The following is a 21,464-nucleotide window of genomic DNA, read 5'->3' as shown; positions in this document are numbered from 1 at the left end:
CTGGGGCTGACCATGTTGCTGTCTTCGTGTTCTGATCTCAGAGGAGAAACATGCTCATCGGTGGTTAGGAGCACGGCCTCTGGCATGCACAGACTGTTAGGGAGTCTTACGGGACTGGCCTGCCCTGAAGGCTGGGCAGGTGTCCCCTTTCCCAGGACCACCAGTCACCACTGGCACCCTACCCACTGAACATCGCCGCCTCTATATCCCACAGACTGACGATCCAGGCAATGCTTGGATTCCTCCAGTGATGCCGAACTGGTTCCACCCGTTACACAGAGCTCTGACCGTGACAAAATTCTTCCCAATGACCCTGAAATCTTAGACCTTCTACCCACTGGACCTTGTTCAGCCCAACGCACTCACAACGCCTTCTACAAGGGCAACTGTGGAAGCATTCAAACCAATCATTCTATCCCTAACACCAACTCAGCAGCTGCCAGCACTTTGCACCGAAAGCCCTTCCTCATATCACACTCCAGTTTGCTGTGTACCTCAAAGTAAACAGCAGAGACAGCATCGGACCACATACTGGTAGAAATGGAAGTTTCATCCTGCAGCTTGGGACACGAGCTGCAGGGCTACAGCACCTGAATCTGGGACAAAGTCGGTGTTCAGTATGTACTGAATGAAAAGAACATAATAGCGCTTGGCACAAAGACCCAGGGGTATAAGAAACTGACACGTAACTCAGCAACGGCTTCGGGGCTACAGCCCCCTACCCTTATGGTGGTGCCCGGCTCCTCCCAGACCCCCCATACGCACGGGTGGGAGGACTCTTTTCATCAGTCCCCATCTGACACTTTCAGATTGGGAGCTAAGCATGTCTTTGAATCCAGGCAGAAGAATACTTTATGTGCCACAGGGCAGATTTGACTGGCAAACCACCAAAGAATTAAATCCAAAAGGGAGATTAAATAACTGGATGATTCTGACCTGATTTATGACAACAGCTGCTACTTACTGCTCTTGAAGGGCGAAAACCTGAGGCTCTCATGACATCTAGATGACAACCCAGACAACTGCAGGCACACACAACCCTTAGTATGGGCATGCTCTTGACAACTTACACAGAGCCCAGCCCTTTCCTTCAAGGGCTAATTATAATAGCCGCCCTTTCTTGAGCACCTACTATGTGCCAGGCACTGTGCTAGTGCTTTTCACATCCAACTTCGATTAATCCTCATCATCCTGTAAGATAGAAATGACATTTATGCATGAGGAAACTTATATCAAGGTTGAGTAGTAAGTAGGGGAGGCCAGGCCGCTGGGGCTTCAGGCTTCAGTTCTCAACCACCACTTGCTATGCTGTTTCAAGACCCCTGAGCCTGTGTCCTCATCTTTGCTTAGGAGGCCAGCAAAGATGTAGGCATCGTCCTGGTCCCTGGGCCTCTGCTCTGAGCTCCTCTCTCGGGTCCTCACAGCAGGGTGGCACTGAGGCCCTGGAATATTGAGTCCTTCAACCATGACGCAGAGAGCTGCTTAGTATTAAATGGCGTGGTCCTCAGGGAAGGCTGGGCAGGTCCTCTCCTCCACCCGAAACACAACCCTCCTCGACAAGAGCTACTCTGCTTCCAACTTCAAACTCCAGCCCCAACTGCTTTCCATCACAGTTTTCTTTTCTACTAATGAAACAGGTAAGGCAATTCTGTCCATTTTGTTTTATTTGTTAAATTGCTAAAAAGTCATCAGGGGAAAACATTAACAAAAAATGAAATTGACAGAGATTTAAATATCAATAAAATCAAATCCACTTTTCATTCCTACACCGTTATGCGCCTAATATGATCACCTCAGGGTAAGCCACCAGGGCCCCCTGAGCTGCATGGGAAACAACACTCACAGCACCAGCTTTGCCAGGGCACACTGGTGTGCGCTGACAGGAACCCTGGTTGGCGGGAGGGGAGCAGAGCAAGGAGAGTGAGTACAGATAGAGGCAACACCTTGGGGTTGCTCTCATTTGACATTGACCATGGCGAGAGGGAGCCACTTACTGGTGACCATGCAAAACATGCCTTCTGCAGTCTGTGGGGAGGCTGCACAGGACCTAAGCCTCACAATTGAGCTTCCTCCCCACTGACTTGTGCGTTGGTAAGAGACTACAGATAATGCAAAGCAGAGCACATCGCCATGCCAGGATCACCACAAGGACAAAGACAGACAGACAACCCGACCAAGAATATCACTTTTAAGGGGAAGGAAAGAAGCAAAGCAGAAGAAACCCAGGAAGTAAAGGGCAAGGGAAGCAACCCTTTGTTCTCCATCAGCTGGTGGCTTTCTGTCCGCCAAAGTCAAGGCTTCTTAAGTCGGTTTTCTTTCTTTCTCTTCTTTATTTTAAAGAGTTCCAACAGTTCCTAGGATAGTTCATGGTTTCAGCTTTTGATATAAAACTTGAACATTAAAATCAAAATCAATCTGAAGTGGATGGGGAGGAAAGTAAGCCTAGTTTTATTGCCTTACAACTAAATTTACGCTCCTTTTGACACCGTATCTGTGCTCCCAAAATGTGGGGTGCGGTAGGGACTGTGGAGCCCACCATCCAAGTGTAGAATAAGGGCGGAAATATAAACAAAAATACAGAACCCTCTCTGCTGCTCAGGCTGCAAAATGAGAAACAGGAAGTTCTATCCAAGAGAATAGAAACTAAAATTCTCACTTGAGATCAATGAGGTGGCCCAGTGAAGTCAATATGACATGGGGGCTCTCAAAGGCACACTTGCAGGAACGGAAGGGGTTAAAGCTTCAAGTAGAAACGAAACATATTTTAAATACTTAAATACTGATAAATATTTGCTTTAGGTGCTCCTGAGGGTTAAAAAAAATATTTTGTCTCATTTTTCTCAGTGAATTTTAAGACAAAATTGGCATCATGTCAAAACCGGAGTTGTGATAAAATCTGATCTGACTGAAGCATCCATGGCGCTGTGGACGGTCACCTCAGCTGAGACCCCTGAAGCTCCGCTGCACGTGAGGCTTCACACGGGCCTGAGAGACAGTCAGCTCGACTGTGCTGAGTCGCTGTCCCAAGGTATACACCCACTGTGCCCAGAGCCGCCCAGACCAAAACCATCTGCTGCAGACGAGTGTGGGCAACACGGGTGCTGGGGAGCCCCGAGGAGCCAGTTACGTTCTAAAGGAATCAGCTCTGCTCCCTGCCTACTTGGGGAAAGCGGAAGAAATCAACCAGTTAATAGCTGACTTAGGAAGGCCACAGGACAGAGGGAAAGATTACAGGCTGAGATTCTGCACTTTCAGCCTTCCAAATACTTCCTATTTAAATGGGAACTGAGTCTGGAGGCACTGTCCACGCACAAATGCAATGTCATAAACAAGGTTCAGAAACAGCAATGATGCCAAAATTGCTCATCTCCTAGGCTAGCTTTCTCTGGTGAATACGGACCCCACGTGATCTAACAGTCTTTGCCAAAGGGCTGGCAGCAGCCCCAGAGCAGGGAGTCTGGAAAGCTAAATGCTGAGCTCTGAGCAGCTGGATACCATAGTAGGTAGGCACACGGCAGTTTCCTCGTCTAAGGGGGCACATAGAGCTGTTTCTGGAACACACACCCCTCCCCGTGAGCTGGCCCCTTCCTGGGCTTGGCACCAGGCGGGGCTTTCCCACTAAGACCACACTGTAAAAGCTAATGGATTTGGGAAAGGACTCGACATGATGTAACAGGAGAAAACATACTTATCAGACAGACTGCTGAGTGCTGGCCAAAAGCCAGGACCCAGGGCCAGCTGCAGCAGGCCTGTGCTTGGGAAAAGCTAACAAGAAAAAAAGGGAGTATGGGGATTGGAAATGCAATGTTTTGAAATTTAAATCCTAAAGGCAAAATAAAAATCCTCTTTCCATTGATGGGAAATCACCCAAAATCCACATTTAAGTGGTTCAGGGTGTCCAGCCCATGGTTTTAGGTCTTGGTAACTTCTAACTTCCTATATCAACCAGAAAAATGCTCTAGTTGGTTGTACTTTATCTCAGAAATGACATGAAAGTAAAAACCGAAGGCTTGTTCGGGTGACACGCGAATAAGACAATCACAAACGAGTTGCTCCCAAGGTCAGCCATGTATCGAAGAGGCCAAGCATATGATACTTAACCCAATCGCCAGTTAATAGCCAGGCAGAAAGAAGCGTGTCATAACAAGGGCAAACACAATTTCTAGAAGGAACTATTACTGGGATTCCTACTCAGGACCAATTTCCACATTTTACAAATATGGATGGGTGTTCCCAATGTGCTTTACAAGTAAAAAGTCGCCCAGAAGGAAAAAAGAAACACGTCATCTTTTGATGCTTCAAGGGTTTCTCATGATACTGGCATCTTGGAATTCCCTACTGGCCCCTTAGTGAAACCAGAGAAAGTATTCCAGAAATATTTCTAAGAGATTTCTCTGGGCACCTGAGCTTTATAAAATAAACAAAAAATGAGGAAGGTTTAGGGCTTTAAAAAACCTGCATAAGCCCCTCATCTGCCTAGCCAGCTATTTCTCTCTCCTGTGTGTTGCCAGCTTTCCATCACTAGGTGGCTGGAGACTCGTAGGTTTGTGTTAGAGCAATGAACTGTGAACCTTATTTTGTTAAAAAAAAGAAAAAGAAAAAGAAAAGAAAGGCAGCCTCCGAAGATCAAGTTTAACGGGAAGGAAAAGGACAACAAATGTGGTTTTTGGCAACTTGCAACCAAGCACGACTGTCAGAAAATTCCACAATCAGATACTGAAATGTTTTCTGAGACAAGGGAGGAGCATTCAAAAGACCAATGGACACTAGGTGGACCGGTGTCACTGCATACACATTATTTCACGATGATCCTGGCACATAAACGTGGAACAAAATCCCTTGTTGGGTAACTGTCCTCAGTCACAAAGGGCAGAACAGGAGTGGGCACAGGGCACTAGAGCAAGGAGAAGTTTTCACAGGTCCTCTGTGGTTTCGTGAGAAGGGGAAGAACAGTTCCCATAGGTTACTTTTACCCTGCCAGCACCTGAAGCACGCGAATCTGAAACCTCTGCTTGTGCACCTTACACGTGCCCTTTCTTTTTCTAAGTCTGAGAAGGCCGCGTAAAGATTTACAGGGGGCTCCTCAGTTTCTGTAGGAAAGTTCGGATATTAGTCTGTTCCCTAAATTCTTGGTCTAGTTACCAGCAAAGTAGAAAAAGGCAGCACACCCTCTGCTAAAACACAGCAACAATTTTATCTGAACCAGGACAGAGATCTCTCCCTCTTTGTAAACAGAGTTGGCTAATATAATATATATTTATATATAATTTTTTCTTAATGGACATTTGATCTGCAGTGAGGTTGGGAATTGGGGTTTTGGTTTATGGGAGTAATTTTGTCCTTTGTTTTCCCAATTCTCAGTCCAAATGCTTGCACGCTGGAAAATTCCAAATTAAAAGCCACAGAAAGGGAAAGGGGTTTAGAACACATTATCTCTTTGCTCGCACAAAGTACAAGGCATTTGTTTTTGGATAGTACTTCACATTCTGTTTCTTGTCCATGAGTCCTCCAAACACGATGAGTTCGCCCCTGCCTTGCACCACTGTGTGCAGGCTGGTTTCGGGAGGTCCGACCACAGAACTGCTGTTAAATACTTTCCATTTGACCCGCCCCTTCTCCTTGGTGTCTTTAATGTCCAGCACGTACATCTGCATGGGCTTACAGTTCATACTCTGGTACAGGGGTTTGCCAACGTTTAGGGACTGTGGAGGGTGGTGGCCCAGGCGGCGGGCAATGGGAGGTAAGGAATGTCCGTCTCCTTGGGCAGGTCCTGGCCGCGGAACAGGCACAGTTTCTCCACTGCTCAGGTTCTGGCTCCCGGGGGAGCCTGGAGAAGACCCCAGAGGAGGACTCAGTGCTGCAGAGGCCGAGGGGCCTTTTGAGGACATCGCTTTGATGGCTTCTAGGCTCCGACGCAGGGCACCTGGGGAGACGGCTCCTGCAAGGGCACTGGCCACATGTGGTGGGGTATGCACCCCATTTGTCTGTTCGGGAAGGTGTCTCGTACCTCCCCCAGCTGTCCTGTTGTCTACGCCATCCACGTGATTGGTATTGGAAGCAGGTTTCAGATCCCAATTCAGATCTATTGATCCTAATCTCAGATCTTTCTGATCTGGTAGTGACCCTCGTCGAGGGGCCAAAGAAAGTCCCATTTTTAGGTCATATCCTTCAGTGGTAGACGGAGTGCTAGGAGATATGGCCTGTACTGGGCTGTCCAAGGAAGAGCCACCTACAGCTACTGTTCCTGGAGATAAACTCCCGCCATTGAGAATGGGAGAGCCATCTCCTCTGGCTGGGGAAAGGCTCCCTTCCCGGGAACTGGAGGGGGTCTGCCTCTGAGCTCTGGGTCTCAGTGTTCCCCAGCGGCCGTTAACACACGGAGCTTCATCCATACTCCTTACTGGAGACTGCGAGCGGTACTCCCGGGTTTCGGGAACCAGGGCTGGAGGAGTGGCACTGATAGGTGATGGGCGAGAGTTCAAACTGGGGCTGAGTGGGGCTCTCCCACTGGGAGCCTGGCTGAAGACCACGACACACTGCCCCACCTGGAAGACAAAAGGCCTGTGCTCAATTCTGATCATTCATTCAACTATCGAACATTTTACTATGAGCATCTGGGATGTGCCAGGCATCATGTAGGTACAGAGATGAAAATAATGTAGTCTGCTTTTTAGGCTAGAATGGGAGAGAGACATGGGAGCAATTTGTTGCTATAGTGCTATCATTAGACATGTGCTATCATTAGAATTATGTCCACAGAAGAGCGATAGAGAGGAGGAAGGAATCTTGGGAGATCCTGGGCAAAACTTTATAGATAAAGACATGCTTAAAGCTAGGACTTAAAGGATGGGTGGGGCCCACTAAGTTTTCTCTTCTAGGGATTCACATATGTGAGAAATGCCCAAGAACTATGGTTAATGTCCACCTATTCTGTGACATCAAGGCGTTTTCAATTTCCATACAAATCTGCGTGGAAATCTGACAAGTTAATTTGGTTTTATGGTTTAGGACCTCTCCTCCTGCTGGCCTGTGAGTTCCCTGCTTACCCGGCAAGCCGGATGGCACCACAGTTCTGGGGCCCCATGATCTTCATTTTCTACCTTGAGTGGCTGCCAGGCCCAGGGACCCGCATGCATGTGCAACAACCAAGCATCCTTGAACAACTGTAAGAGAAGGACCAACAATAGGACTCAGGTGTTGTTCATGTTACAAAGGACACAAAGAGCTGGAATCTCAAAACTGCATTGCCTGGTCTAGCAGCCTTTGGTTATTCATTCATTCATTCATGCTTCATTCATTCACATATTACCACTGGCCGGGCACATGGAATTGTGCTTGTGACCCATGAATCAATTTTAAGTGGTTTTGAATTTTCGCCTGTGGTTTTAATGCATGTGTGTGTATGTGGCAGGGTAGACAGGGGAAAGATAATACATATCCATAACTTTCTGAATATGCATTCTTAAAATAAATTCCATATAAACTCCAGTAGCTATCAACCTGCTTTTCTGTTTCACTCCTCCTTAAGAAAATGAGAGCAGCAAACCTCAGAGCCTAAAGAGGAAGTGGGAGTGGGAAAAAATATAAATATTCAAGAGATGAATGTCTCTGATTAAAAGCACCCTACGCCCCCAAAAAAGAGTGGATAAAAAGGCCAAAAAATACAAGGCTATATACCCACATGGAAAAGGTACTCTCTAAAGAAAATGCCACAGAAATGGTCCCATACGGTCTTACAAGACAGGGGAAGCAAGTTGTGAACGCTTAGCAGCATGTGCATGGAATGCCACACCAGCAATACTCACAGCATTGGGACCACCACACCCTCCAAGGATTAAGATGGTTGCATCATCTATGACAATCTGGGAAGAGGAAGAAATTTAAAATACACCTATAAAGACACAGGCATCTGACCTCCCATGCTTCAGTCATACATAAAAATAGCCTACCCAGATCCCAAATGAGAGTATTCTAGTTACCATAAACTCTCCATTCTCCTGTGTCAATTCTGTTCCCTGTGAATAAATTACTGATGATTCACTTGAATGGATGTATTCTTTGTTGATCAAATATTAATATGAGAGTGCCAACCATATAAAATACAGGGTTCTCTTAAGACATGAAACAGCAAAGTAAATGCTTTGGAGAGAGGCATAATATAAAGCCACTAAAAATAAATATAACTCATTAGAAGTTGAAAAGTAAATACCAGCGAAAATAATGATAAGTTCTCTTTTGGCTTATGCATGTTGGCATCTTACCTGACTTCCTCCTCCCTCTCCCATCCTAACTGAAAGATGCTACAGTGTTTGCTGAATAGTTATTTTAATTCCTGAGCACCTGAGATTGGCCACCTCGAGGATGAGGACTGGGGCCAGAGATGTTTGGCTTGGACCATGCCCACTGCTCGAGGTCAAGGACCCAGACATCATTGCTCCTGTGAAATAAAGACATAAGAATGAAGGAGTTGGGAGCTACCAGGGACCACAAGAGCTGAAATAAATGAAGTTTACATTTATAAAGATGCCCCATGAAGTACTACACTCATAATACTTGAACTATATTTTTCTTTCGCTTCTTTCCTTGGAATCCATCTCGAGACTTTCAAACCTTTGCTCTTTCCACTGACTTATAGGCCTTGCTTGTTTGAGTCATGTCTGTAGTCATACACTAATACGTAAAGCAAGAGTTAACTGGTGATAACGGGAAATAGCTACTGGTCAAGATATACTCTTTCAAAAGCAAAAGCCGCAAGGAAAAAAAAATTATTCAAAAGGCAGTTCTATCGTCCAGGAGATAATGATTTGATTCTGGCTACAAAAGTAATCTGACAATGGCTAATGAGAGCTGCAGTTTTATTGAGGACGAACTGGCACCTCCAACTCTCAAGGGATCAGTGTGGCAAGGACAGATTCCTAGTTGGCAGTCTCTATTTTATGATCCTCTCTGTAAGGTCATTTATGCACACATAGGAACACAGGAATAAGAGCTCCTAAGAGCTCACATAGTCCCTTCTACAGCTGTTTTAAAATAGGAAGACAGAGAATACCCTAAGGGAGAACAGGGCTGGGTCTGGAATGGTGTTACTGCTGACAGCTCATCAACTTCCATTTCAGAGCACAAGGGAAGTGATCACTGCTGCTGCTACTGCCGAATGAGATAAACAGTGATTCTCATGGACGGCTCTGGCTCTTGACTCTGGCCTGAGCTGGCCTATGTGGCCAGAGGTGGAGAGGACAGTGGGTATGGAGAACAGCTTCACAGAAATGTGTCAGACCTCACAGTTTTCTTGCTCCTACCTACTCCCCCAACCTGTCCCATTTGGAGAGTGAGCCATTTCCACCCAGTCTGTCAATCTACCTCTCTTTTTCTCCAAAAGGCACGAGCTGGGTCAAAAAGGAAAGCAAGTAAAAGCACTCTGTTTCTTGGAAGGTGGTCTTCTGTAGGCACAACAGAAGTAGAAACAGACAAGGTAGAGGCTCCATCAGAATCTGATCCCACTGAATAGAACCACACACCGAACAAAAAGAGACTATGGAGCCCTCATTCTATGGAGCAAGTTTATCAACTTATTGGTCTGTGACTAGGGGATCAAAATATGGAATGACAGGGTGAGATAATTACTTGGATTAATCAGAACTATGTTCAGGAATACTGACCCTGACTAGTTCACTTTTCTGAATGGTTATTCCCAGGAGTATTTACCTTCAGGTTGGCGGCAAACCAAATATACTTACATTTGCCGGGATCCTAAGGAGCCACCAAAGACAATCATTTTATCATCTATCACACAGGAGGAATGGCCAGCCATGGGAGGTGGCCCATGGGTTGTCACAATGCAGTTCCACCTAATATAAAAAGACAGGAGGAAACTAAGAAGTCAGCACTATCTGCTTCTGGTCTTACATGTTTAAGGTGGACAACAATAAGTAGGCATCCATTTATTTTAAATGACAATCCTATTACCTTCAGTAGAGATACTGTTAGGATAATAAGTGGAGGAAGGCATAAGGTATTTATGCCTTTCCTATAAAACTTCTAAAGCTGTGTTCACTTTCAAGTCCTCAGCATGTATGTATGGCTTGGAGGTAGAGTGGAGAGACGAGAAGACAATGACAAGAGTCTCCATCATGGATCCTTTGCTGCTTCAGCCTAATCTGCTGAAGGGGTACCACCGGCTGCTTGTTTCTACAGTCCTGATCAGTAGCAGCTGCCAAGAGCCTTGTACTAAGCAGTCCGTTATATGGTACAGGGATTGTGGTCATTTTTCATGTTTGAAAAACAATCAGAAGTCAGTCATGGGGACATAGATAGCAGGGACATACATAGCAGGGAGTAAGAAATCATCTGGATCCAGAGCACCCCTGGGGAATTAGTAGCCAAAGCTGAAGAGCTCTCTGTTCTTCAACTGGTTCATTCATTTTTCTTGGAAGAGGAATAAATCTCTCCCACTTTTTCTCTTTGGAATAAGGGTTCTTAACGTCAGGTTTTAAGGGGATCCTGAAAACCCTCTGACACTGTAGGCAAAATCTGTGCATATGTAAATTTTTCTCTGAGAAAAGGCTCTATAGCTTTCATCAAATTCTCAAGGAGATTTCTGGATACAAAAAGAAGATAAGGAATCCATTCACTTCATATTTTTTATTCCAGATTGAAACTATCCCATCTTCGTGGCTTACCAGTTTTTAGAGGGCGAGTAAGTGTGTATTTCATCAAAGAATCTCTCTGGTTGGTGTAGGGGATAAGGGCTTGGCCTTGTCCAGCCACCAAACAGCACCAGCAGGTCCTTGTACACGACCAGAGTTGCTCCAGCTTTCGGGGAAGGATAGGACCCTGGGAGAAGCCAATAACAGCGTGGTTAGGATTCAGGGTCTCATGATGAGCCACAGGTAGGTGGTCTGGAAGACTGACAAAATGGGAACCAATACTACAAATCATAAGGGAAGCAGGGAGACAAAACTGGGTTTGCAAGTCTGAGAGAAAACCATCACCAATTAATACATCTTTTATAGTTAAAACAGAGAAACTTGAGTTAAATTTGGCTTATGCCGGAAAACTTTAGAGATAACAAATGTCCCACAGGAGCATGGTTTTTCAAAGCTTTTGGTCTTGGGAACAATTGCTATTTCTCTTGATCTCTTACTCTACATGCCACCTTTAGTTTGCTCAAGACCAAAGTACTTTGTCTCAATATCCAGGTGTCAGTAAATACTAGAACATTAAAAAGAATTTGCTGTTGTTGTTAAAGCTGCAGGATCCATTTTTTCCACAGGAAATCTTAAGCAGAAGGAACCCCAATAGCATATTAACCTGATAGCAGTTGAGGTGCTCCAACTGCTTGGGAAAACAGCTTGGCCTCCCCTTTCAGCTTCGAGGGATTATGGGAATTCAGTTTGGAAAGCCCTGCTTGGACTGCTTTAATGGTGTCAATTAAAAGGTCTTGAGGTTGAAAAGGTGGAGTAGAGGACTGTTCTCCTTGGGATCCAACTTAAGAGTAACTTCACATGACTTACTGAGGAGGTACCAGTCTTCAGAATGTGGAGTGAACATCTAAAAACTTTCTGTGGCATCAGCTATTTTCAATATTTTCCTAATAAAACAGGCATCAACCCAACAGGATCTCACCACAGAAATGAGTCTTCTCCAGAAACAGTTCTCATGTCAATAGCAGCGCTGTGACATTGGCTGAGGTGTTCCATGAATTAGTTTTTGCTATTCTCGTATCTCATAGGAACTATGACTAAGGGAGCTAGCTACTCATGATCTGTTGTCCTTTCGTAGAGTCTCGTGATTTCTGGCCCAAAACTTTGCTTTCCTAGGAGGAAGCCCCCTGGCCCAACTAGAAAACCTAACTAATGTAAGGGTCTAGTTAAAATGTTAGTGTTAGCCACAGATGATTTAATTTGTGAAATATCAAGCAAAGCTTCAAGTTCTTGCTACCTTGGAACTCATAAGTATTGTGAAAAAGTTGGAAAAAGCAAATAAGATATGTAACAGACTTCAGCAGAGTAGTAATTTAAAACCCTTCCAGACTGAAATTTGGATTTCAGATACTAGAAATCCTGGCTTTTGAAATCAAATGTATAAAGTAAATCAGCAGACCAAAGGTCCCCAAAATAGCAAAACCATGGAAGCAAAAATAGAATTTTCAACGTAAATTGGGCAATTTGTATCAAAAAAATTAAGTGCATATGCTTTGAATCAGCAATTTCATTTCCAAGGATTAATCTAATGAGATATCTGGGCAAATCAAAAAAGAAATAGCTACAAGGATGCTCATTTGCAGTGTTTAAACAGGGAATATCCATATAAAACAACACTATGTGGCAATTAAAAATAATGTGGTTCTTTATTTGTCCTGTAAAAAGTGATGAACATGGAATAACCATAATAGTTGATGGGCACTATGCTCCTGGCACTGTTCTAAGGGCTTTACACGTAATTCACTTAATCCTTACGAGAAACCTAAGAAGTAGGCTCCACTGTAATTCTCACTGACTGGATAAAGAAACTGAGGCACAGAGTGGTTAATTCTCCCAAGGTCACACATCCAACTAGTGTCAGAGAAGGAATGTGATTCCATGCAAACTGAGCTCACTTAAAATAACCTACTTTCCTATATGTGTTCATTACATATAAAAGACAATCTAAAAGGTCAATAAATATTTGATTTCTGAATGGTAAGATTAGAGATGCTTTTCATTTTCTTCTTTATAAAAGACTTTGTATTGGCTGAACTTTGCAAAAAGTGATATTTGATCATTGTGATCGGGAAAAAACAAAGCTATTTTGGTTGTTAAAAATGGGAAATACGAATTCAATGCAACTCTTTTCCGGCATTTCACCCAAACTCACTCCATTTGATGAAGGCCTCTGTGAGAAGCTACATAAAGTAGATTCTCAATCCCTTATTCAAAATTCCAAATCCTCAGTTCTGAAAACTCATTTTTTTCAAAGCTTATTTGGACACAAAATTTGACGTGAAATGTCAAGTTAAGTATTCATATGTGTTGCTGTAGAAGTATTAGTAAAGATGATTACAGGGTGCTGGTCCAGACTCCACCAGAGGTACTATAAAGGCATTTGCATTATATTCCCATTCTAAACTCTGAAAAATTCTGAATTCCAAAGCACAATTAGCTACAAGGGCTTCACATAAGGACCTATGGTTAAGACCACAGGCTCTGAGCAGCCTGCCTGGGGTGAGATCCCAGCCCTAAAACTCAGGCCAGTTATCAGATCTCTCCCTGCCTCAGTTTCCATACCTATAAAATGAAATAACAACAGCATCTGCCTCATAGAGTGGTTGTGAAGGTTAAATGAGCTAAATCATGTAATGCACTCAGAACGGTGCCTGGTATTGTTATTATTATTGTTAACGTAAATTAATATGAAATTAGTGCAAAATTAATATGGTTAGCCACAGACATCGGACAGTACTGCTACCTACATGGCACAGGTTATGAGAACAGAACTGAACTGGTGGACATATTTAACCACTAGTATATGGTCAGAGTATTCCTGGCAGAAATAACTATTTAGCTCAAGAAAGCACAACAGAAATAAAATTGTAACTGACAGTAGATGGTATAAAAGAGAAGTCACCCCAAGTCCCAGGAAGGTAAATCAAATACATCAAATGTGATTTGGAAACAAACAACAGTTAACATAACACTAGTTTGGGTTTGCTCTTTCATGTGTACTGTTTCTTGTAACATATTTTAAAACAAATGATCAATACTTTCTGAAGCAATGTTCTGGGTTCAAAGAGATTACAAATATAGTATAAGAATACATACCTCTTAAGGGGAAAAACTATTCACAGAATTAAAAAGAGTGTTGGTAAAACATGACACAAACTCAAACCTGAGGAAAGAGTACACTTTAGATCTGCACTGTTCGACACAGTCATCATTAGCCACACGCTGCTTGTGGCTACCAAACTGGAAAGCACAGATACAGAACATTTCCATCATCACAGAAAGTGCTACTGGACAGAACTACTTTAGACAAAGCATTTTAAATTCATAAACTGTGCCTATGTTTAGGGGGGTAAGGGGTAGGTGGTAGAAATGAATGGGTGACCTGAGTTTTAAGAGAAATTACGATTACTGCTACTGATAACTATTATTACTGCTACTAATGATGACTAATGTTTATTGAGCATTTACTATATGCTGGGCACCTTTCTAAGGGCTTTGCATGTAGTAACTAATTTAATCCATCCCAAACTCCTAGTTTTATTCCCGTTTTATAGATGAGAATACTGAAGCACAGCTCATTTAAATAACTTGCCCAAGGTCACAGAACTATTAAGTGGCGAGCAAGGATTACAATCCACTTAAGTCTCTTGTAAAATTCATTCTCTTAATCTTTATACTGGACTGTTCTTCATACATACAGATACATTCCTTTTCAGTAGTTGCCACAAACAAGTCAGACACCTTAAAAGGTCTGAGTGTTTCAAAGCTGAGAAAGCTCTTCCTTAAATCTTAATTAGGTAAGCCACAGACCTAGAGTGACAGAGAGATAAGTAAACTGAACAGGACCTCTTAGGACCTCTTTTTCTCCACAAGGCTCTGGGGTCACACTCTGCCTCTGCAATAGGACCCTTTACTTGTTTTCCGGACTCTCCAAGGAAAGGTAAGTTGGAGACAATGACAATGATAAATCAATCTTTAAGGATTATTTTAGGTAAAGGCTTTACTAAATGACTTCTCAAATATCTTGGTATTTTAGAAAGCCAAAATCTCTCCCTCTACTTATGCCAAGGAGTGGCAGAATTCCCTCATCCAGCATTTCCAAGGTGTTTTATGTCACGAATGGAAGATTTAATTTCAGCATCTTACTTAAATATCTCCACAACTATGTAGGGTCATACAAAAGTTAATCATGCTCCTCCACCTCAATCTGTAAGGAATGTGAGAAAAAAATTATCATATAAGAACAAATGAAGAGGGAAGGAAGGAGGACACAGAATTCAACCTACAATCCCTATACAGTTAGTTCAGCAACAAGAGGGCAAAGATGTGGGTGCATCAAATTACATTACTTATTGCAAATCAGATACTTTTAAATTCTTGTTACTTTAGATCAATACTGTGATTTAATTCATTTCCAAAAATCTCCATGTTCTATATTCTGAAGTTGTCTAAAGCAGAGGGTCTTTAACTCTCTTAATTATCTTAATGCAAGGTCTATAACTCAAATGAATTACATTTATGGTAAGGTCAGACTGCAGAGGTCAATGAACTTTGACAGTTTCTATATCTTAAACAGTCTCTTTAGCCAAGTGTAGTTCTAGAAAGCAAACAATAAATCTTTACTAGAATTTTGAAAAAAACCCAAGAAAACTTATATTCAAATTACATATCTTTATTGTTTTAAAGTTCTAAGGAAAGCAAGCTATTTAAATGCCTTTTACTTATAAACTCCCAGTACTTAGAAACTTTCTTTAAAAAAAAAAAAAAAAAGACATCGCCATACATTACTAGACAAGGGAAACAACTTAGGGAACATCCCCAGATAAAACGTCAGGTCCTAAAGTTTGAAGAATTGCATCTATTTGCACACAGTTCTTTCCATATGGTGGCTAGAATATCACAGCTGTTTAACCAATTTGTATTAAAACGCACCCATATACTACATTAGGGACTGACTGATTCATTGGAAATCTTGTACAAAATAGGGTATTCTGACAGCAGTTGACTCACCAAGGACAAAATGTGCCCACATCAAACTTGGACAGACATGTTACTCGAGCCTGTTCCCCTAGAGTCAATGGCTCTCATAGGCTTCACTCCCCAAACACACCAAATCCTAATCACACAGCAGATAGGATCAATGGAGCAAATTTCAAAACAAGGCACAAGCCAAAAAAGGCAGCTGTGGGAAACTCGATATCAGATAGGCACCCTATACACAGAACTAACATTCTCTAAAATTGCTAATTGGTTCAGATGTTTCCCAAGGCTCTTATGAATCAGAAGAAAATTTCACATGTGAAAGGCAGTGGTAGAATTACGAGGCATTCTTGTTTACTTCTGCGACGATGGTAAAACAGTGAAGCGATTACAAATTCTGGTTTGGTTTCGATGCCACCTTCCCACAACTGCAGTTTCTACTCACATGGAACCTAGGACTGGAAGAGCAGCTCAATTGTTTGATACAAGATAAAACAAGCACCTGCTTTATTGGGGATGCCTGTATTTTACGCATGACTAAAAATTATCTTTGCATCTCCATACTAAGATCATTATTTATCAATATTATCATTTATTATTAAGGTGTTATAGGTACCATTCCCCATAGCTATAGTTCTTAAACTTTAGCTGCGTCAGGAGTAGCTGGTGGTCTTCTTACAATACAAACTGCTGGCCCCTACTTCTGAGCTTCCTATTTAGAAGGATGGGGTGGGGTCTGAGAAACTGCATTTCTAACGAGCTCCCAGGTGATTTGGGTACTACACGTTAAGAATCATGTTGTAGAGAGTTAACTAACCCTTGAGTTAAATGAACCTGCTAGACAATACTCTAACACGACAGATATCAGGAGGGTATGCAGTCACCCTTTTGCCTTATATCCAAGTTCAGATGATTTTCTTAACACTGAATCTACCCAGACTTTTTCTGTGCGTGCATGCTGTATATGATTATATGGAAACCTTCATTTTGATAGTAGAGAAAGGACAAGGGTCTAAAGTTGGTTTTCCTTGACAAATGCTTTGATTAAAGGGATGCTGAAAGAAACTACTTTAACATTTTCAACATACAAACATCTCCCTGGTTGTCCTCATCTACATCTCACTGAACCTACACTCTGCAAAGTAAAATTTAAAAATTGTTCCATCTACTGGCTTTCAGACATATCACTTTTAATAAAGACTTATTTACAGCAACATAAGTGACTTGCTAATATTCTCCATGACTCTGAAAATAGAAAGATCTAAAACTAGAAATTAGAAACTTATAAGAGTAAAGTTTGAAAACAAGAAAATTAGGAGCATGAAAAATTTAACTGTAAGGACTCACTAGCACACCAATGAATCCAGAAGAAAAACTCTGGACAAAAACATCTCCACTTTGCTCACAGAATCCCAGAATGTTCTGGTTTGTGATTTGCTTTTTAAAGAGGGAATGGTCTAAATTGCTTAACTGGCAGTCGAAAACTTTTCCCTGCGATGGCAAAAAAGGGTAAAGGGATTAAGAAGTACAAACGGATAGATACAAAATAGTCATGGAGATGTAAAGTGTAGCATAAGGAAAACAGTCAACAATGTCATAAAAAATATGTAAGGGAGAAGAGGGGTACTAGATTTAGTGGGGTGACTGCTTCGTGAGTTACACAGATCTCTAATCACTTCGATGTACAACTAAAACTAATATATTATTGTATGCCAACTATAACTGAAAAAAAAAAAACCTCACTGAATTCTACAATGTAAATATGAACAATTAAGTGTCTATTATACTTCAATAAAGCTGGGGGCGGGGGGGACTTTTCCCTGAATGCTTTCAAATTATTTTACAGTAATGACGCCAAAGGGGACATTAAAGAATGAATAATGGTACTGATGTTTCCAATCATATTTTCCATTTCATATTAACAACTCTCCACACACACTCACTTTCTCAGGGTCCAGAAAAGGCATTCACTCTATATGTAGAACACTAGTCCTTCCCCACACGAAACTGGCCTTGAGGGCAAAATAAGACCAGACAGACCTGATTAACCAACAACCCTATCTGTTTCTTTTGTGTGGTTGATTTCTGTGGTGGTGAGGAGCCTTGAGTTGATGTGTGTATGGGGGTGGGGAAGGGGAGATTAATTTTGTTGATAAGACCCAATCTGGGTCTTGGGAAGCTGATCAAGCCTTTGGCTAGATACAGCTGTCATTATGGTAGTGTGTGAACTGACTGACCTTGATAGTAAGAGTTCAGAGGTCAGGAGAAGAGTAATTTGGAGAGATATTTCCCAGAACACCACATAAACATCTGAATCAGGAAACCTAGACGGCACAAGAGGACAGACTGCCACTTATAACTTCGGCAAGAGACCCTTGAGTTATCCTATAAATTGCTAGAGTCATAATTTAACTGCTTACAGCTCTAAATTGTTTTGATTTTATAGGTACTACTTTGTAATGGGAACATGAAAAGCACGTTTCATGGTTTTATGGTTTGAGGAATAAGGAGACAAAAGGAAAATTAAGAACAACACTTTGCAGTCCACGAATACCAAACAAACAAACAAACAAACAAAAACCTGTCTTGGGCTAGAAACACCTTAAAGACAAATAACTATTCATAATGATCTCCGAAGGATGCAGCCAGGACCACAGGGGTTCTACCTGGAACAGATATCAATTTTTCTTCTTCTGATGAAAACATTTCTATTTTAATATCAATGTGGTCAATAATAATTACAATAAATCTTTGCATTTAGATAGATGCCATGGGAGATAAAATATATAATGCTTATTTTACAGAAGGAAAGTAGGAGGCAAATATAAAGTTATCCTTTGGCAAAGTCACTACAAAACCCCTAATCTCCTGCTCTCTCAGACTTGGTTCTAGCCAACTGTGCTCTTCAACTCAGTCTAAAACAAGGATTTAAGTTAGTCACCAAGGACATGGGACTAGACGTCAAAAGAACTAAATTCTTCTGCACAGGCATCGCTTTTTTCAGGACCTCTGCCATGCAGCACCATCTCTTCCCACGCTGGGCTAAAGGCCCTCCTAGGGTAGGGAGGGGTGAACCAGGAGGGGACATCTATATCTACCTCAATCTGGGCATTTAGCACACTATGTTAAAATTATGAATTTAGAGTCTCCCAATAAGATTATACTATCCTAGAAGACAGGAGCTATTTTTATGAAAAAGTTTACTGAACTGAACCAACCCATGGAAGCCAAATGGTTACAGATCCCTCATGAGCTGAGAACTGGCTCCAGTTAAATCATAACCTATTGTGGTGACATCAGTGGGCCTTTATCAGGGGAAAGGCTAAACACTGCTTTAGGTGCTGCTTTTGCTTTTCCTATTTTATTCCTCAGTTGCAACACAGAAAGTTACTGACTGATATAAAAACAACTCACTGATATTAGACAAAGCTTGTCTGTATCTCAGGCTTCAGGTATACATTTTTATTATTAAAATTATAACCATATCTTTAAAAATGACACTCCTTGGGTCATTTACAGAGCATCCAAAATAAGAGGAACTTCTGTAATGGGCATGAGAAACCTAGATCCTATATAACTTAACTATATATATGCTGAAGGCAGGAAAAAAAAGAAATTCTCCACTGGCGCTGTTTTCACTTCTAAACAAACCCACGAGAAAGACTACTTAGATGAATAGGGCAGCACTTATCAGCTAAAAATGAACAAAGTGAAAGCCAGTAATAGTTCTTTGTTACCATTTCAAGTAGTCTTTTGATTCAATTTCTAGGGAAGGAGAGGAGGTGCTGAGTCTCAGTTTAATCTGATAAATTGTTAATTGCAGTTCTAATGTGTGTGGGGGGTACTCTTTTAAGTGGCTCTGTTTAGAAGTGAAAACAATGTTGCTAGTCATAAAGTTTCTGGCCTGGTGTCAAAACAGGAAAATCCTATCAGGCGGGAGAGCACCAAACTGAAATATGGTATAACCTTATTTATTATCTCCCCTGGTGTACCAAAGTTTACTCAGATTTGTGCTATGCCAATTTTCCCACTCTTCTATCCAGCAGGAGAGAATGTGTACCCACCTTAGAAAAGCATGTATTCTGGAAAAATTCCAGGATTTGAACTTTATAAATAAATAGGAAGGATCCCTTCCTTTCCTAGGGGAACCCACTGGCTCTGCTCTCATTCACATCTCCCAAGATCACCACAGATCCAGGGTGTTTCAGGATTGAACAGGGCTAGAGGAGACAAGGAGAAATCGCCCACTTATAAAGATTAACCAAGACCTGGTCCTTGGGTCAGGAAGAAACTAATACGACAAAGAACTTAAAGTTGTCACTTAAATAACAGCCTATGCCTTCTTTACAGAGATTAGCATATGCGACTGGTGCCTGAGCCCTGGGTGCCTTTCTTCTACAAAACCCAAAAAATGTAGATGGAGACTCAAATACTTCATAGTTATTTTCATCAAAACCACATCTTAATAAAAACAACTGGCCTTAAAAATAAATTGTAACAAATTGTGAACAGAATCCTAATTGTTATCTAATTGTTAGTTTGCTACTTTTTCTCTCATAAATCAGATTTCCTTTAAAAACCTATCCATTCATATGTGTCCTGGCTCTAGACACATTTTATAACTTATTTTAAACACCCCCACTGATTCTCGTGCATCACCAGTTATTTTCTTCTTCGCTGTTTTCTCCGTATTGATTTATTTATCTCTTTCTTCTCCCAGTAGACCCTGCTTCTTGTTCACACCTATATCTGTAGTATGTAGAACAGCACTGGGCATAAACACTCAATAAAGACATGAAAATAAATAAACCAAGGAATGAATGCAGTCACTTTTTAAGCTTTGAGAATGCAAAGATACCTTATGACTACTCTCCAGTCCTTAGCTAGTACTTTAGTATATATAAAAGTGTCAACTTAATCAGTTTCCACATTCACTCTCTGAGTAGTAGTGTATGTAATCTGAACAAAAACTATGAATAGTAGGTATTACCATTTCAACCTAAAGGTGATGTAAATGAGATATTAAATAGCCTGAAGTCACCCAGGTACTAAGCAACAGAGATCTGGATGCAAATCTATGTCTGCCTGGTATAAAAGCTATGCTCTTAATGATATTGCCAAGTAGCCTCCCTCCCTCCCACAACACATTCTTCCCTTCTCTTTAGGTCACGAGGTCCTAATAATGAGTAGTACATTTAATTATTAGTCAAGTGGTCTTTCTTCCCCAAACTTCTATAATATTGTCAGATCTTCCTACTTAGAGCGGGACCGAGTGAATAGAGAAGTCTCTGGGATACTTACCATGTCTAAAATATTTCTTAAAGTTGACAAATAGGTCTTAAGTAAGAAATGAGTGTATATGTCCACAAACAAACTTACATAAGAATGTTGATTACACTTATATTCAAAGTGGAAATAACTCAAGTATCCATCAGTAAGAAAACGGGTTAAAAAAATGGAATATTCGCATTATGGAACACTCACAGCAACGAAAAGGAATAAACTACTGTTGGTGCAACCAATCTCAAAAAAAACCAAGATGAACCTCAAAAATATCTGTTAGAAGTCAGAATAGTGGCTACCTTTGTGGGGAGCAGTATTAACAGGAAAGGGGCGTGAGGGAACTTCCTGAGGTGACAGAAGTATTTTGTATCTTGATCTAGGTGATGATCACATGGCTGTATACATATATAAAAAAGTCTTTGAGTTATGCACCAGAGATGTGTTCATTTTACTATATGTAAACTACATCTTAATCAAATGTTGGTAAGAAAAAAAAAA

The 21,464-nt window shown here is 41.6% G+C and overlaps 1 protein-coding gene across 2 annotated transcripts in view; it reads right to left on the bottom strand.

The window, feature by feature from the left end:
• Window positions 1–5,172: 5,172 nt before the first annotated feature.
• Window positions 5,173–21,464, bottom strand: part of FBXO42 (F-box protein 42) — an 85,229-nt gene continuing 68,937 nt past the window's right edge. Inside the window, exons 5-10 of one of the 2 annotated variants that reach the window (XM_006914321.2) lie at window positions 10,680–10,833; window positions 9,738–9,848; window positions 8,341–8,437; window positions 7,806–7,862; window positions 7,047–7,163; window positions 5,173–6,545 (exon numbers count right to left, since the gene is read on the bottom strand). In XM_006914321.2, the coding sequence (XP_006914383.1) occupies window positions 5,430–6,545; window positions 7,047–7,163; window positions 7,806–7,862; window positions 8,341–8,437; window positions 9,738–9,848; window positions 10,680–10,833 (1,652 nt within the window). In that variant the 3' untranslated portion in view covers window positions 5,173–5,429. The remainder of the gene's footprint in view (window positions 6,546–7,046; window positions 7,164–7,805; window positions 7,863–8,340; window positions 8,438–9,737; window positions 9,849–10,679; window positions 10,834–21,464) is intronic. The other variant, XM_006914322.3, reaches the window with a different exon arrangement.

Source organism: Pteropus alecto, unplaced genomic scaffold (assembly GCF_000325575.1).
Source record: "Pteropus alecto unplaced genomic scaffold, ASM32557v1 scaffold125, whole genome shotgun sequence".
Classification (NCBI taxonomy): domain Eukaryota; kingdom Metazoa; phylum Chordata; class Mammalia; order Chiroptera; family Pteropodidae; genus Pteropus; species Pteropus alecto.
The sequence above is the reverse complement of the archived record's forward strand: the minus strand, read 5'-3'. Positions and strand labels throughout refer to the sequence as shown.